Here is a 15,461-nt window from a genome sequence, read left to right on the forward strand (position 1 = left end):
TGCCCGCCTTTCTAGCCAATGAAACACCGTCAAACCATATATAGCCAATCAGAGAAAGACAATCCAGCTTTTTGAAATTAACATGAGCTTCAAATAAATATCCTGTGCAGAATCAGATCCTCTGTGAATTCAGGGAGTGAAGAGGCTGATGAAATGGCCAAAAAAGCTGTACATAGAAATAAAGTACAATTGGAAGTAATGTATGGAAGGGTTGATTGTAAATATATTTTTCAGCAAGAACTAATGAAAATATGGCAAACAGAATGGGAAAAGGGAAATAAAGGCAGACATTATTTTTCTATTCAATCAACAGTGAATCATTCCATAAATAAGGGTTTAGGAATGAGGTGTGCATTGAATTATGGGCTGGCAATGGTTGAAAAATATCCAGATGGCAGATGCATATGTGGAGAAGTAGAAACTGTGTGCCATGCTCTAATGGACTGTTTATATCATCGTGCAGAAATAAATCTCATGTACTCAGAACTGTTGTTTATTTATTTATTAAAATCATTACTCTGTACTAAGGACTATGCGACAACAAAATTTGTCATCAAACATTTTGCACTGGACTGGACTGTAGATATAAGGATATAATCTGTTAAATCTATTAATTCTTCAAATGAACTGAGGAGGGCAGCAATACGCCATTGTAGCGTCTAGTCTGCCGCAAATATCAAAAGAAGAAGAAGATCCACTGTGAGCTGAAGATTAACATTCCCGAACCAGTGAAATCTGCCCTCAAAGAAGGCGCTCGCCAAGACGGCCAACGAAATAGGGAAGAAACATCTAAAATCCAGAAATAAAGAGAGTTAAGCCAAAATTACAAAGTTGAAGGGGGATTTCCTGTTCTTGTTTAGCGCCGGTCTGGCCACGCCCACCGGCAGAGCGCGTCATTCACATGGAAATGACGTAAATGTGGGAAACGCCCCCGATCAACAGGATAAAACTGGCGGCAAACTTTTGTTTGGCTTTATTGACTTTTCCTGAAGATGGCACGTCACGCACACGAGGAAGCTCTTCGGATGATCATAGACAGTGAGGAAGAATTGATTTCTTCCTCAGAGTCAGAAGATGATGAAGACGTTGATGATGAAGGCCTGCATTTTGAGGATCAGTTTGAGCCAGCGCAGGACACATTTTCTGAAGAGTAAGCCGTTTATTCTTATTTTAGTTATTAGAGTCGCAGCTAGCTGTTTCAAACCAATATGGCCAGATGATATCTACCAGTTGGGGATGTTCTGAGTGAAATGTGTTGTCCTGTGGACTATTAGAACATCTAAATGTCTCACAAAACAAGTGTATACCTGTTATACTCTAATGTGGAGAGCGAGAGAGACATTTAGCAACGGAGCTTAACCGTGTTCTCCAACATCTGCTGAGGATTAACTGTTTTGAATATTACAGAATTATTATTAAGGATAATTATTATTGTTATTAAGCTGATCACCATTAAAACTAGTCATCACAGTCTGTGAAAAGGGTCCATTGCTAATTAATGGATATACAGTCGCGCGCTTTATGGCTGTTGATGGGGCATCGACACAACACGATGTCCCATCGACACGATGCCCCATCAACAGCCATAAAGCGCGCGACTGTATATCCATTAATTAGCAATGGACCCTTTTCACAGACTGTGATGACTAGTTTTAATGGTGATCAGCTCGTGAATCCTGCATAGCGTATATTATAGTATTATTAATATTGTCATTACTATTTAAATGTATGCACATTTATAACTATACATGGTAATATATCACCGTTGCATCAAATTACAAAACAGAGTGTTTCTAATACTGCGAGTGTTAGAATTGAAATAAAACCGTGAGTGACAGTGAGATTAACATCTTTCTCTCTTCGCGACTGCTGTTATTAAGCTCTCTTCACAACTTTCAAAAAGAGTAAAAGAAATGTAAACACTTTTGTGAAGTTCTATTGTTGTTTGAGCAAATTAAAAACAAAATATATATGTAATATAGTCTCTCATTCACCACATTAGAATTTTACCCAACTAGGATGATTTTCTCTTCTGAGAAACCTGGAAATGTGAAAAGGGTCTATCACTTATGCATGCACTGGTTTTCCACCTTGGACAACATAAGCTAATTGTTTACTAATATTTGTGCTTGTACCTTTTCTTTTCTTAGGAATGTGGTTCCTTCACGTGGACCTCACACAGGACACAAACATCGTTCAGTTTTCAACACGGTTGAGAATCTTAATGTGTAAGTGCACGTTTACCCCGTCATTTTACAAGTGACAGATTAATTTTGGTTACATGTACTGTGAAATAATATAAGCAAAGTATATGTGCATGGATGAATGTGTAAATAGCTTTTTAATGAGTGGGCAATATATCAGTATTAGTAACTGATAATGTTGTGATCCTTTTGTCAACATGCTCACTTTTGTTTTCTCCCCCCCACAGATGTGAGAATGACCAGATTCCTGTTTTAAAGAGAGCCAAGACACTGTCATGGAGAAAAGAGACTGATGTCGATGTGGCTCCAAAGTCTCTGAGATTCCTGCCGGCTCGGGAACCTGGGCCGCAGTCGAGTCTTGCTGACTCCCACTCTCCTATGAGTCTTTTCAAACTGTTTTTCTCAGAGAGCGCCATGTCAAATCTGTGCCACAACACAAACGCTCAGGCTGCCAGGGCACTCGCAAAGGGTCGCAAATACAGTTGGACAGATGTCAGTGTTGGCGAGCTGTACCGCTACATTGGGCTCGTTTTCTACATGGCCTCGGTGAAGATGAGCTCCATCGCTGACTACTGGCGGCAGGACAGTCTCTTCTCTGTGCCCTTTCCCGCCACAGTCATGTCTAGGGATCGATACCGCACCATATCATGGAATTTGCACATAAGTCACCCAGAGGCAGACAAGGAAAATGACAAAAAGAGGGGAACAGCTGAACATGACCAGCTCTTCAGAGTCAGACCCCTCATGGACACCATCCGTCTTGCGTGCAAAACCTTTTATCATCCCAGAAGAAATTTAGCTGTGAAGGAAAGACTGGTGGCATGCAGAGCAAATGCAGGAATGAGAAGATTCATGAAAGCCGAGCCAGCAAAGCTGGGCTTCAAGTTTTTTGTCCTGGCGGACTCGTCGAATGGATATACTGTGGACCTCTCTGTGTACACGGGCAAGAACATCTTCCCCACAGGCCGTGGGCTTTCTTATGATGCTGTGATGTCTCTTCTGGACAAGAAAGTTTTGGGCTCTGGGTACCATGTGTACATGGACGATTTCTATACAAGTCCAAAGCTCTTAACAGACTTGTTTGCTATGAAGTTTGGTGCTTGTGGAACTTACAGAGACTATAGGAAGGACTTCCCACGGAGCGCATCTAATCCATTGACCAAAAAGTCCAGCAGGGGATCCATCCGGTGGATTCGGGATGGGCCTCTTGTGTGTGTGAAGTGGATGGACAAACGAGAGGTGTCTGTTTGTTCCACCATCCATGCTGCCTATACAGGAGACCGTGTGCAACGACAAGTGAAAGCACAAGAGACACGGAGGACAAAGTCTTTGCCATGTCCTGCGCCTGTGAGCGCTTACAACCAGCACATGACAAGTGTTGACCCGTCCGACCAGCTGTTGCAGTACTACACTGCACAGCACAACACCATGAAGTGGTACAGAAAAGTCTTTCTACACTTCTTGGACGTTGCTGCCACCAACGCTTTCATATTGCACAAGGAGCTGCACGGCAACATGACGCACAAGGCGTTTATGGAAGAGCTTGTTGCAGAGCTCTGTGGTGTGTCTGAGAAAGCAGATCCAGAACAGACCAGTAATGACCATGTGCCGGTTCCAGGAGCTGAGCTGACCTCCAATGTCAGAAGAATTGCCACTGTTGGTCGCCGCATATGTGTGCATTGCAAAGCAGTGCGTGGCAAGAAGCAGCAAACACCATGGAAATGCCAAGCATGTGACGTTCATTTGTGTCTTCAGTTGAACAGGAACTGTTTCCAGGAATGGCACAACAATGATTGAGTGTCTTCAGTTGAACAGGAACTGTTTCCAGGAATGGCACAACAATGATTGAGTGTGTTCAAACCTGGGTGCACAACAATGTGCCTTCAATTACACACCCTCTTTTGTTTGAGTAAACTGTACACTATTTTTGTAAATAAACTACATTTAAAATTGTGTGTGACTTTGAGGAGAGGGTTTTTTTTTTTTTTTTTTTTTTCTCATATTAATAGATCCTTTAGGGAAGGGATCAATATTTCCTCAGTGCCAGTGGTCATAAATACTACATTCACCACCTGTCTTTCACACTGCTTTTATGAACCAGAAAATCAAAGTAGCATTATTATTGAAATACAATCTGGGTTGAATGCAGTGTAGTGAGCCATTTTCCTTAAGTTGTAAATAGCTGAAATAAGCACAAATGTTAGGGCATGTCCAACATCTTCAGGATTCGAAGAACACCTCTGATTCTATGGGATTTTAAATATTAAATGCGTGATGGGAGATTTTAGACCTCGTGAACTATTTTGAGAAATTCAGAAAGGGTAACCTCTCTATGTATTCTCTCTTAAGGAGTTTTCTTAAAAAAAAAAAAAAACCTGTCGTTGCTTTTGCCAGCATAATCCATTGAACATCTTCCCATTGTTCTGCCTCATGGGAAGGCAAAGAGGAGAACATTCCCTGCCAGTTTAAACCTGTTGAAATGCTGTCAGTCACCCAGTCTGTGTGAGAAGACAGGAAAAGGGGTGGATTTTGAAATCAAATTATTAGCCTATATAATTATAAGAAGTCACAATACTCTTAATTCAGTGCATTTTTCAGGATGTTTTTGCAGACATCTTTCAATGTTACAGGGAATGGGTTAATTGCTCAGGTAAACAGTAACAGAGTTACGCAAACTGGAAAAATGAGGAAGTACTTCATCCCCTTTATTAAGATTTCTTAAGTTGAACCACTTTTTTCAGTACTGCACTAATTGGTCTGCTTTGTAACCAGAGACCTTCCCTTTGGATGATCTTAAATGTGGTAGCTTTGCATCCATAAGGAGTTAATGTAATAGAGCCTGATTGCTGAAAGCTTTTAGTAGACCTGATTCAGAGCAGCATCTTTGATATTTAATGGGAATAAAAGCAAGCCAGGCTGTGAGGGACAGTGTATTTATGTATTTATGCTCATGGGTAGCCTAAATGGTTTCCATTCAGACCTTAACATTTAGTCTTTTACTGTTATATGTCAACAAGATTCAACAAGACATTTTCACCTGGCTATACCCAATGTTTAGATCTGTTGTGGTATTTATGCAAATTAGCACATCTGTAATTAGATCATGCACCGTTTGTCCATGTTAACAAACAATTTAAAAAAAAAACTTGTAATACATTTTTTGTTTGTCTTGATATAAGTAATCAACTCAGTAATTTTCATGGTGATATCTAAAGGTTCATTTTTTTACCCTATTCATGTGAGAAAAATAATGTATGAATAGGATATATGTGGGTATTTTTCTGAACTTTCCCCTAATGGGATTCTTCAGGGCTTTTTTTTTTCCTTACTCAGGACATATTGAGGATACAAAATCAGTTGAGTATGATTATGTTGCAATTTGTTCACCCTTTTTTCCTAAAACGCCTGGACTACATCTGTTTAGCTCGCCTCTGGCCCGCCTATATCAGATAACCCAATGTGATTGGTGCAGCTCAGATCGAGGGGCATATTTAATGAGCATCGTTTCTCGACACCAGAGTAACGCGCTGAGAAAATTCAACTGGTGCTCTCGCGAGAACTCTGGATTACCAGGGTAGCTTAACTTCAGAATTTGAATTGCTCTAATGATTGTGATTGCTCTAAACATTTCAGACTAAGTTCAACAAACATTAAATTACTTATTCATAAACTTAAAAAAAAAATAAAAAAAAATAATGTAGGTGTGATGGGGTTGAGACTATAACAGGGTTGAAGATGGTAACGGGGTTGGAGAGACAAATACAGCTTAACATATGCATAGTTGTTTTTTACTCAAATTCACTGTAAGAATTTCTATAAGCACTGCATTTCATTATGTAACCAAGAAAAACAAGAGATATAAATTGCAACTTGCAAAGTTTTATTAACCCGACTGCAGGAAAAACAACAATAACTTAGTATACATTAGAACATTATAAACTGATAAATAGGTCATCAAAATAAAACATATTACTTGTGTGCTTTTTTTATGTGTGTGTGTGTGTGTGTGTGTGTGTGTGTGTGAGAGAGCATGTGTTTGTGTGGGTTTTTTTGTGGTGTTTTTTTGCATGTGCGCGCGCTTCGTAGCAAAAAAAGTAACGGGGTTGTGATTTTTTGCTCGAAAATGGCCACTGCTCTACATGTAGTGAATAACAGGAGAGCACATGGCATGCATGGTATTAAGAAATCATGTATATTGTTGAAATCACAAAGATCGTTTTCACAAGTAAAAGAATTCTATCTTTATTTGATGTAACAGGGTTGAGTCGTTGAGCCTGACAACCACAATATCACAATTCTAAATAAGTTATAGTTATAAGAGAAGGTGGTAACTTGCCTGTGTCTACACACAATGTTGTTCAGAAGACTTCTATGATGTTACTTCCTGTTATTGATGTCCAGTGGCGTAGGTTTGATTTTGAAATTGGTGGGGACGGGGACATCATTATAAATATATTTTAAGTTTTGATCGAAATTATTGCTAAGGATATATCAGTGTCACTGGATATTGGTAGGGACACGTCCCTAGCGTCCCTACTAAATTCTACGCCCCTGTTGATGTCACATATAAGGATCTGTTCATTATTTTTATGGGGGAGAATGTGATTTTAATGAATAATCTTGAATTTACTTGGAAAACAAAAACAAAAAAACATTACCAGCAAAAAAGCACAGATAGATCTTCATGGGAATGGCAAAATGTATGGACTTTTTTCTAATTTTATTATTCATATCCCAAGTACACTTTCATAGAAGGCCATGAGGGACAAAAATAGGTGGTGTCAACTAAAAAAAAAAATATAAAGATAATATGCATGTCATTATTTTGAAAGGAGACATTTCAGTTGATACAAAAAGCTTTTAAAAATAGATTTTGGTGACCCAATATGTAAAATACACTTAAAAAGGTCAAAGGGACTCAAATCATACCAGTTTCTTGGAATGACTCATATGCACATCAGCTTATGGAAACGTGTTTAACAAGTTAAAACATTAACACTTGTGTGATCAGGCGTATACATTTATTATTGTGATTAATGTTATTATTATTATTATTATTATTATTATTATTATTACTATTATTATATGGACAGATCATCTGGCTAGACTTGAGAGTCACAGAGAGACTCAGAGTCTCCGGATGTTCGTGTGCTTCAAGCTGCCCAAAACAACATCTGTATGAAAGCCTCCTGACGCCCCTCACTGATGCTGATTTCATTAAAGTCTCTTCAGACTGTTTGCTGAATATAAAGAAAACGCGTTCAGACTTTTATTAACTTTTCCACTTAAACAATTTATCAAATTTACACGCGGCTTTCCCCCGTGCCTGATGCTCGCCTTGGATTTGATCTGATGAAGGCAAAATAAACATTTCCTCTTCTCGTATATTAGTCTCAAATGAAAGCTCAGAACCTCTGCTTGGTGTTCACTTTGTTTTGACTGTGCTAAACTATTTTACCGTTCCAGTTTTGCCTCAAATGTAAGAGAAGAAAACACACGCATGAGGAGTTCGTGGACGCGCACAGACGCCGAGCGGGCAGGTTGAGTCTATAAGGTTCTCATGTGTTATTTAAGAGCGCAGCGCTGCGCGACAGCCAGTCATTGCAGAAACCAGAGACAGCATTTGAAAGACTGTAGATCCAATCAGAGAGAAATGGCAGAAACCGCACCCGCACCCGCTGTTGCCGCCCCGGCCAAAGCGCCCAAGAAGAAGTCCGCTGCGAAAGCCAAGAAAGCAGGTCCAGGCGTCGGCGAGCTCATCGTCAAAGCTGTGTCCGCATCCAAGGAGAGGAGCGGCGTGTCTCTCGCCGCGCTGAAGAAAGCGCTCGCTGCTGGCGGCTACGATGTAGAGAAGAACAACTCCCGCGTCAAGATCGCCATCAAGAGCCTGGTGACCAAAGGCGCCCTGGTGCAGGTCAAAGGGACCGGCGCCTCGGGCTCATTCAAGCTCAACAAGCAGCAAGCCGAGACCAAGAAGAAAGCGGCTACTAAAGCGAAGAAGCCCGCGGTCAAGAAACCCGCTGCTGCCAAGAAGCCCAAGAGCGCTGCGGCAAAGAAGCCCGCCGCCAAGAAATCGCCCAAGAAACCCGCCGCTAAGAAGTCGCCCAAGAAGGCCAAGAAACCCGCCGCCTCAGCCGCTAAGAAGGCGACGAAGAGCCCCAAGAAGGCAAAGAAACCAGCAGCCGCTAAGAAAGCAGCCAAGAGTCCCAAGAAGGCAAAGACTGCTAAACCTAAGGTGGCAAAACCTAAAGCCACCAAGCCTAAAAAGGCAGCGCCCAAAAAGAAGTAAAGTTCACTGTTTGTGCCTCAACGGCTCTTTTAAGAGCCACCCACTTACTCTGAATTAGAGCAAAACTTATTTATATTGAAGTTTTCTGTTCATTTCGATACAAATGTGAAATTAATTTTCAATAGAGATGTGACTTAACCTCTTGGACTCTCATTCTAAACACCCAGTTAAAAAAAAAAAAAAACTTTATTAAACCAATATTATATAAGAAATGTATTGTAAATGGCCAAAAAAAACAAGAGGGTTCAGACTGTTCATAAATGTCATGTTATACAACACGGTACAGACAGAATATACACACAACACTATGCTGGGGAATTGTGATAATACAATACAAACAACCCCACATCCAACAATATGGGCAGTGATAAAACTCCAATATTGCAATAGGAACATAATACTGTACAGTATCAGATAGTCAGTGTGCACAGAATATACAGTGTATAGGAATAGGAACAGTGTACAACATCCATTTTTGTACTCATTTAAATGTCATATAACTCTTCTGTTTTATTAGTCACACTCACAAATACTTGTGCAAACAGTGCACAATAATAGAGACAGAGCGTATTTAGGCCACGCCCACACCCGGGTGGAAAACAATCAAAACGTCTCCATTGACTTTGCATTGCGAGAGGCTGCCTCCTTGTCATTTCTTGCTTCTAACAAAAGACAGAAAAATGCCTAAAAGCTGCTGTGTGACAAGGTGTACAGCAAACAAGCTAGAAAACCCAGAAATACGTTTTTATTAGCTCTCGACCACAAAAAAACGAGTGTTTAGGACATACAAGTGGATACAGGCAGTTGAGACAGAGCGTCACGTGTCTCATTACTCTGAGAACTAACGTACGCCCGCTGGAGGAGACCATAATCGGCAACACAGGATAGTTTATCTTACAGAAATATAATATATAAAACTGACATTTGGATATTTGACTCACCAGTGACCAAATGTTTAACTTGCTGCACACGTAGTGTATTTTTAGTGCATACTGAGTGTCAGGATCCCACAATTTACCCATTCGTTCCAGCCTGTATCCACTTTTATGTCCTCAAACGCTCGTTTTTTGTGGTCGACAGCTTATGAAAACTTATTTCTGGGTTTCTTAGCTTGTTTGCTGTACACCTTGTCACATAGCAGCTTTTAGGCATTATTCTGTCTTTTGTTAGAAGCAAGAAATGACAAGGAGGCAGCCTCTCGCAATGCAAAGTCAATGGAGACCGTTGGACCCCTCCTCCTCCTCCTCCTCCTCCTCCTCCTCCTCCTCCTCCTCCTCCTCCTCCTCCTCCTCCTCCTCCTCCTCCTCCCCTCCTATGGGCGTGGTCTTCAGATTATGACGCGTTGCGAAAAAAAAAAGATAGAAAGGGGAGAGAAGTTCAGTGATTGGTTTAAATCTTTACAGACTCTAAGCCAATCGGCGACTGGCACTCTCGTTTAAAGCCAGTGAGTGGAGGCATACGGATTTTATTCTGTTATTTACTTTTGACTGTAAAGTTTGTTATAACTAATTTAAAAACAATGAGTGGAAGAGGCAAAACCGGTGGTAAAGCCAGAGCGAAGGCTAAGACTCGCTCCTCTAGAGCGGGACTGCAGTTCCCCGTTGGCCGTGTTCACAGGCTTCTCCGCAAAGGAAACTACGGCGAGCGCGTCGGTGCCGGAGCTCCTGTTTATCTGGCGGCGGTGCTCGAGTATCTGACCGCTGAGATCCTGGAGCTGGCTGGCAACGCCGCTCGAGACAACAAGAAGACCCGCATCATCCCCCGTCACCTGCAGCTGGCGGTGCGCAACGACGAGGAGCTCAACAAACTTCTGGGCCGAGTGACCATCGCTCAGGGCGGCGTGCTGCCCAACATCCAGGCCGTGCTGCTGCCCAAGAAGACCGAGAAACCCTCCAAATCTAAATAAATGACTTATCAAGTTCGTATTCTATAGATCAAAAGGCTCTTTTAAGAGCCACCCATTTTATCTGACAGAGAGTGTTTTTTTCTTTTTAATATTTATAAACCGCATAAAGGCGTTTGGTTAAGAGAAAAAAATAACCCATCAAACCAGAGTAAAATATATGATTGTTTCATTGACGATTATAGTATTCTTACAGTCGTAGGTGTGCGTGTTTGTCATAAGCACATGATGATCCCCTAATAATGTTTGTTTGTTACCCAACCCATCTCCCTTTATATTAAAATATAGTTGGTCTACCAAGCTCTTATAGTCTATTGAATACTTTAATAAATTGTTCAAAATAAAAAGCAACATACATATCGACTTCATGGTAAAAGAAATTGGTAAATATCACTCAGTTTCTTTGATCCCCTATTTTACGGGGCGGATGGAAACCCTAGTGTGTCTCGCTGCAGTGTTTTTACACAGACTGTAATGTGATCTTCTAATCCGAGATCTACAATCATTGGGAATTAATGGGAGAATTTCAGAACAATTTAATACAACATTGTGAGTATAAAGACCAGGGAGGTGTTATATATACACTGTTTGATGTATATGAAGTATTCAACAGAAGAAAAGCAGCTCGAGCGGGAAACCTTCCACTTGTTTGAAAAAGAGGAAACGCGCAGTCATTGGCTGGCACTCATGCGCAGACGTCACGTATTAGCCAATCACAAGGTCTGCATCCTCGCGACACTATGAGCTCGTGGCGGTACAATGCTTTAAAAGCGGGTGTATAACGAATAGCAGCATTCCCTTCCAGCGCAAGCAGGACAAAGAGAAAGACCGCAGCAATGGCAAGAACCAAGCAGACCGCTCGTAAATCTACCGGTGGTAAAGCCCCGAGGAAGCAGCTCGCTACTAAAGCCGCCCGTAAGAGCGCTCCGGCCACCGGCGGCGTCAAGAAGCCTCACCGTTACCGGCCCGGGACCGTGGCTCTGCGGGAGATCCGCCGCTATCAGAAGTCCACCGAGCTGCTGATCCGCAAACTGCCCTTCCAGCGGCTGGTGAGAGAAATCGCTCAGGACTTCAAGACGGACCTGCGCTTCCAGAGCTCCGCTGTCATGGCCCTGCAGGAGTCCAGCGAGGCTTATTTGGTTGGTCTGTTCGAGGACACCAACCTGTGCGCCATCCACGCCAAGAGGGTCACCATCATGCCCAAAGATATTCAGCTGGCCCGCCGCATCCGCGGAGAGCGCGCTTAAACCCGCGTCTGCGTCAACCCACAACGGCTCTTTTAAGAGCCACCAAAACTGCACTGAACGAGATCATTTCCAGTTAAACTCAATATGAGTAGAAAGTTGCGTTCACGCATTACATTAATACTCTCTGGGTTACCGTTCTCTAAATCATCAGTTACCATTACTATAAATCTAACCCTATTACAAACTCCTTAGACAAGGAAATATGAATTGTTTGTAATTAAAGCGGTTATGTATTTTAATGTTTGTATAGATCTATATTATTTTTATTTTACTTGAGTACTGTGATGTCAGTTGTACAGGGTGCGAATCACACAAATAAACTGCGCACTCAGATTCCAATGTTGTGGATAGTTTCAACGGAGCTAGAAATCTATCTTCATATTTACAGGTAAAGCTTCGTTTCATCTTCACACAGTTTCCCCAAACAAGACTACAGTGGTTGTTTTTTCCAACTCTTTTCTTCCAGATACTCCCTAAAAGTGGCATGGTCTGTTTTGAAACTTTTAGAGCAAGTTCAATGCCAACTTTAGAGATTATTCTTATACAGGTGCAAGTTCAGCTAAAGGTAGACATACAGTTTAAACCACTGAGGCCTGAAATCATTTATATTCTGCAAATATATCTGAATTATCTAATACAAAATGTACTATACTGTACTACTAGATTAGCACATTTCATTAGCATTCAGTATCTCTGTATATTATATGATGATATTATAACATCCTCTTCATCAAATGAAATAAATCTTATAAACATGAAAGAATTCGGACAGGCCTCGTTAGATTATGGTTTGGGTTAAACCACATTGTTTTGTGCTGGAACTATATTGAGGGAGGGGCGTTTTGCGTCTTGTGACGCGGTCTTGGTTTCTATCAGGTCCTGTAAGTAAATATAAAAGGCCTCCTTGCAACCGTGAACGTACATTTCTTGTCATTGTTTGACTGGAGTGAGTGAAATATGTCTGGAAGAGGCAAAGGCGGTAAAGGACTCGGGAAAGGAGGCGCTAAGCGTCACCGTAAAGTTTTGCGCGATAACATCCAGGGAATCACCAAACCCGCCATTCGTCGTCTGGCTCGCCGCGGCGGCGTCAAGCGCATCTCTGGTCTGATCTACGAGGAGACCCGCGGAGTGTTGAAGGTGTTCCTGGAGAACGTGATCCGCGATGCCGTCACCTACACCGAGCACGCCAAGAGAAAGACCGTCACCGCCATGGATGTTGTGTACGCGCTGAAGAGACAGGGACGCACTCTGTACGGCTTCGGCGGATAAACGCCTGAAACCAGGAGAAACCACACAAACCCAACGGCTCTTTTAAGAGCCACACACACTTTCAGTTAAAGAGTCTTGCTACATCAGTGTTAATGATTCATGCCTTTCTTGAAAGTAAACGATATAACTCCAATTTGTTTTCTGAAAAATAATTCCGCAAGGATAGTTTTGACTTTACTGAATATGTGACTCTGGACCACAAAATCAGTCATAAGTAGCATGGGTGTATTTACTGCAATAGATACATTGAATGGTTCAAAATTATAGATTTTTTTTTTTCTTTTATGCCAAAAATCATTAGAATATTAAGTAAACATCATGTTCCATGAAAATATTTTGTAAATTTCCTAACATTATATAAAACACTTATTTTGTGAGTGAATGCAGCACAATCGTGAACATAAGTGGACAAATTTAAAGGTGATTTTTCTCAATGTTTCCATTTTTTTGGCACCCTCAGATTCCAGATGTTCAATAGTTGTATCCCGCCAAATATTGTCCTATCCTTACAAACCCATACATCAATGGAAAGCTTATTTATTCAGCTTTCATACGATGTAACGTTATAAATGTTTTGTGGTCCAGGGTCACATAAGGTTCACTGTATAGTTGCATTAAAGTCGCATAAAAAATTTAATTTTATAAACTTTTCTTTCAGAAGCACATTTCCTAGAGATCCACCACCTATTAGACTTTAAAGTGATTTACAGAAACAAGAAAAAAAGAAAAAATGGTGAAAATAAAAGTGAAACGTCAACGGTAAAGGGGCTTTGAGAGACTTTCTGGTATATAAAGCTGTTTTTAAAGGAATTTTATCGTTGATATTATTAATTCCCTTCAAAAAAGACTTTTCAGATTACACGATCATGCGTAATATTTGGCTTTTTCTTCAAAATTTTATCAAAACGAAAATAGCGGGAAATGAACAAAGGAAACAGTGTCCTGTGGCGTGTCACTCAAACATTCGGCGGTAGGAGGGGTTATCATTTAACCGCTCGTGATTGGCACTTGTTCCTCTCGTGATTCTTTGAGTTGTCCAATGAAATACGATTTTATGGGTTTGGCCTATGAAAACAGGCAATCAGCAGATTCTCGAATCTCTTGGAAAATTAACATAAGGAGCGAATAAATGCCTCTGTATCGCACTGGATTTCACACTGATTCGTCAGTTCTTTGATCATTCATCATCATGCCTGAACCAGCAAAGTCCGCGCCCAAGAAGGGCTCTAAGAAGGCCGTCACCAAGACCGCCGGTAAGGGAGGAAAGAAGCGCAGAAAGTCCAGGAAGGAGAGCTATGCCATCTACGTCTATAAAGTGTTGAAGCAAGTCCATCCTGACACCGGCATCTCCTCCAAGGCGATGGGCATCATGAACTCCTTCGTCAACGACATCTTCGAGCGCATCGCCGGTGAGTCGTCTCGCCTCGCGCACTACAACAAGCGCTCCACCATCACTTCTAGAGAGATCCAGACCGCCGTGCGTCTGCTGCTGCCCGGAGAGCTGGCCAAACACGCCGTGTCCGAGGGCACCAAGGCCGTCACCAAATACACCAGCTCGAAGTAAAGCGGGATCTGGAGATTTCAGCTACCACAAAGGCTCTTTTAAGAGCCACCCACTCTATCCATTTAAAGAGTTTCTGTTGATTGTTTAAGTGGTGAAAAATTGCATTTCCTGATATTTGATCTTTTTCTGAGATGCATGAGTTTTTATTTTTTTGTTCTCAGGTTTTTTAACTTCGAAGTTTTTCATGGTTTCAACAGCTACTTTCTATTTCATCTCACTCCCTCTCACCTGATTCGAATGTCTTTTTAAGAGCCACCCATTTTCTCAAAGGTAGAAAAACACGTTTTGTTATAGTGGTTGAAACATCCTGATACCCATCAATAATAGAAGTGGTCTAAACATAATTAAATGTCCATACATATAACAAATAATGAACAAGGTTCCCACGGGTCCTTGAAAGTTTGTGAACCTGAAAAAAAAAAAATAATAATTCTAGGCCCTGGAAACTTTTTGAAAATTAACATGCATAGATACAGGTCCTTGAAAGTGCTTAATTATTTTGTGCAATAAATTTTCTGTAAAGAAATCCATATTTCCTCCGGTCCGCTAATGTGTTATTTCGCCAACACTTCGTGGCCTATGCACACTAGCTTGCTTGATTTACGTTAGTAAAACATAAGCAACATGAATAATCAACCATGTATATACAATAGGCTATACAAGAAAATATATCTCAACAAAATGCATGGAAACACATATGTTCCACGAAATTAATCAAAGTAAAAAATTTAATTTTGACTAATTAAAAATGTCCATCTTCACTTAACTTTAAAACATTTGTGTTTCAGTCCGATGGTAAGTTTGACATCACTGTTTCCAAGTCCAAAAGCTCTATCAGATGCCAAAAACAAACAAACAGTGCTAATATGCACTCATTGTGCCGTAATGTTCCTGAAAATTATGATCCCAACCTTTATCTCTATACCGAAATCTCTGATGATTAGTTATTCAGCTATTTTGAATCATAAGTCTGGGATGCCATGAG

The 15,461-nt window shown here is 41.0% G+C and overlaps 6 protein-coding genes across 6 annotated transcripts; all 6 read left to right on the plus strand.

Moving 5' to 3' along the window:
- Nucleotides 1-745: 745 nt before the first annotated feature.
- LOC307151728 (piggyBac transposable element-derived protein 4-like) lies at nucleotides 746-4,001 on the plus strand (the record flags this gene model as incomplete). The annotated part of the gene is made up of 3 exons (XM_079859869.1): nucleotides 746-1,150; nucleotides 2,151-2,228; nucleotides 2,432-4,001. The coding sequence occupies exons 1-3, from the start codon at nucleotides 993-995 to the stop codon at nucleotides 3,999-4,001; spliced, it is 1,806 nt and encodes a 601-aa protein (XP_079715995.1). The 5' UTR covers nucleotides 746-992.
- A 3,809-nt stretch (nucleotides 4,002-7,810) lies between these two features.
- LOC307151734 (histone H1-like) lies at nucleotides 7,811-8,649 on the plus strand. Its single transcript, XM_079859875.1, has one exon. The coding sequence runs from the start codon at nucleotides 7,858-7,860 to the stop codon at nucleotides 8,491-8,493; it is 636 nt and encodes a 211-aa protein (XP_079716001.1). The 5' UTR covers nucleotides 7,811-7,857; the 3' UTR covers nucleotides 8,494-8,649.
- Nucleotides 8,650-9,979: 1,330 nt separating this feature from the next.
- On the plus strand, nucleotides 9,980-10,652 carry LOC307151909 (histone H2A-like). The gene has a single exon (XM_079860156.1). The coding sequence runs from the start codon at nucleotides 10,013-10,015 to the stop codon at nucleotides 10,397-10,399; it is 387 nt and encodes a 128-aa protein (XP_079716282.1). The 5' UTR covers nucleotides 9,980-10,012; the 3' UTR covers nucleotides 10,400-10,652.
- A 443-nt stretch (nucleotides 10,653-11,095) lies between these two features.
- Nucleotides 11,096-11,700, plus strand: LOC307150978 (histone H3.2-like). Its single transcript, XM_079858681.1, has one exon. It carries the CDS (start codon nucleotides 11,233-11,235, stop codon nucleotides 11,641-11,643), a length of 411 nt encoding a protein of 136 aa, XP_079714807.1. The 5' UTR covers nucleotides 11,096-11,232; the 3' UTR covers nucleotides 11,644-11,700.
- An 883-nt stretch (nucleotides 11,701-12,583) lies between these two features.
- On the plus strand, nucleotides 12,584-12,966 carry LOC307151746 (histone H4). Its single transcript, XM_079859888.1, has one exon. The coding sequence runs from the start codon at nucleotides 12,601-12,603 to the stop codon at nucleotides 12,910-12,912; it is 312 nt and encodes a 103-aa protein (XP_079716014.1). The 5' UTR covers nucleotides 12,584-12,600; the 3' UTR covers nucleotides 12,913-12,966.
- A 1,106-nt stretch (nucleotides 12,967-14,072) lies between these two features.
- Nucleotides 14,073-15,002, plus strand: LOC307151497 (histone H2B). Its single transcript, XM_079859570.1, has one exon. It carries the CDS (start codon nucleotides 14,102-14,104, stop codon nucleotides 14,474-14,476), a length of 375 nt encoding a protein of 124 aa, XP_079715696.1. The 5' UTR covers nucleotides 14,073-14,101; the 3' UTR covers nucleotides 14,477-15,002.
- Nucleotides 15,003-15,461: the final 459 nt, after the last annotated feature.

The sequence above is a fragment of the Squalius cephalus genome, assembly GCF_949319135.1.
Source record: "Squalius cephalus genome assembly, chromosome: 23".
NCBI lineage: Eukaryota > Metazoa > Chordata > Actinopteri > Cypriniformes > Leuciscidae > Squalius > Squalius cephalus.

Bases quoted from the DNA above. Each gene is read 5' to 3' on its own strand.
- LOC307151497 (XM_079859570.1), top strand. From the start codon at position 14,102: ATGCCTGAACCAGCAAAGTCCGCGCCCAAGAAGGGCTCTAAGAAGGCC.
- LOC307151909 (XM_079860156.1), top strand. From the start codon at position 10,013: ATGAGTGGAAGAGGCAAAACCGGTGGTAAAGCCAGAGCGAAGGCTAAG.
- LOC307151734 (XM_079859875.1), top strand. From the start codon at position 7,858: ATGGCAGAAACCGCACCCGCACCCGCTGTTGCCGCCCCGGCCAAAGCG.
- LOC307150978 (XM_079858681.1), top strand. From the start codon at position 11,233: ATGGCAAGAACCAAGCAGACCGCTCGTAAATCTACCGGTGGTAAAGCC.
- LOC307151746 (XM_079859888.1), top strand. From the start codon at position 12,601: ATGTCTGGAAGAGGCAAAGGCGGTAAAGGACTCGGGAAAGGAGGCGCT.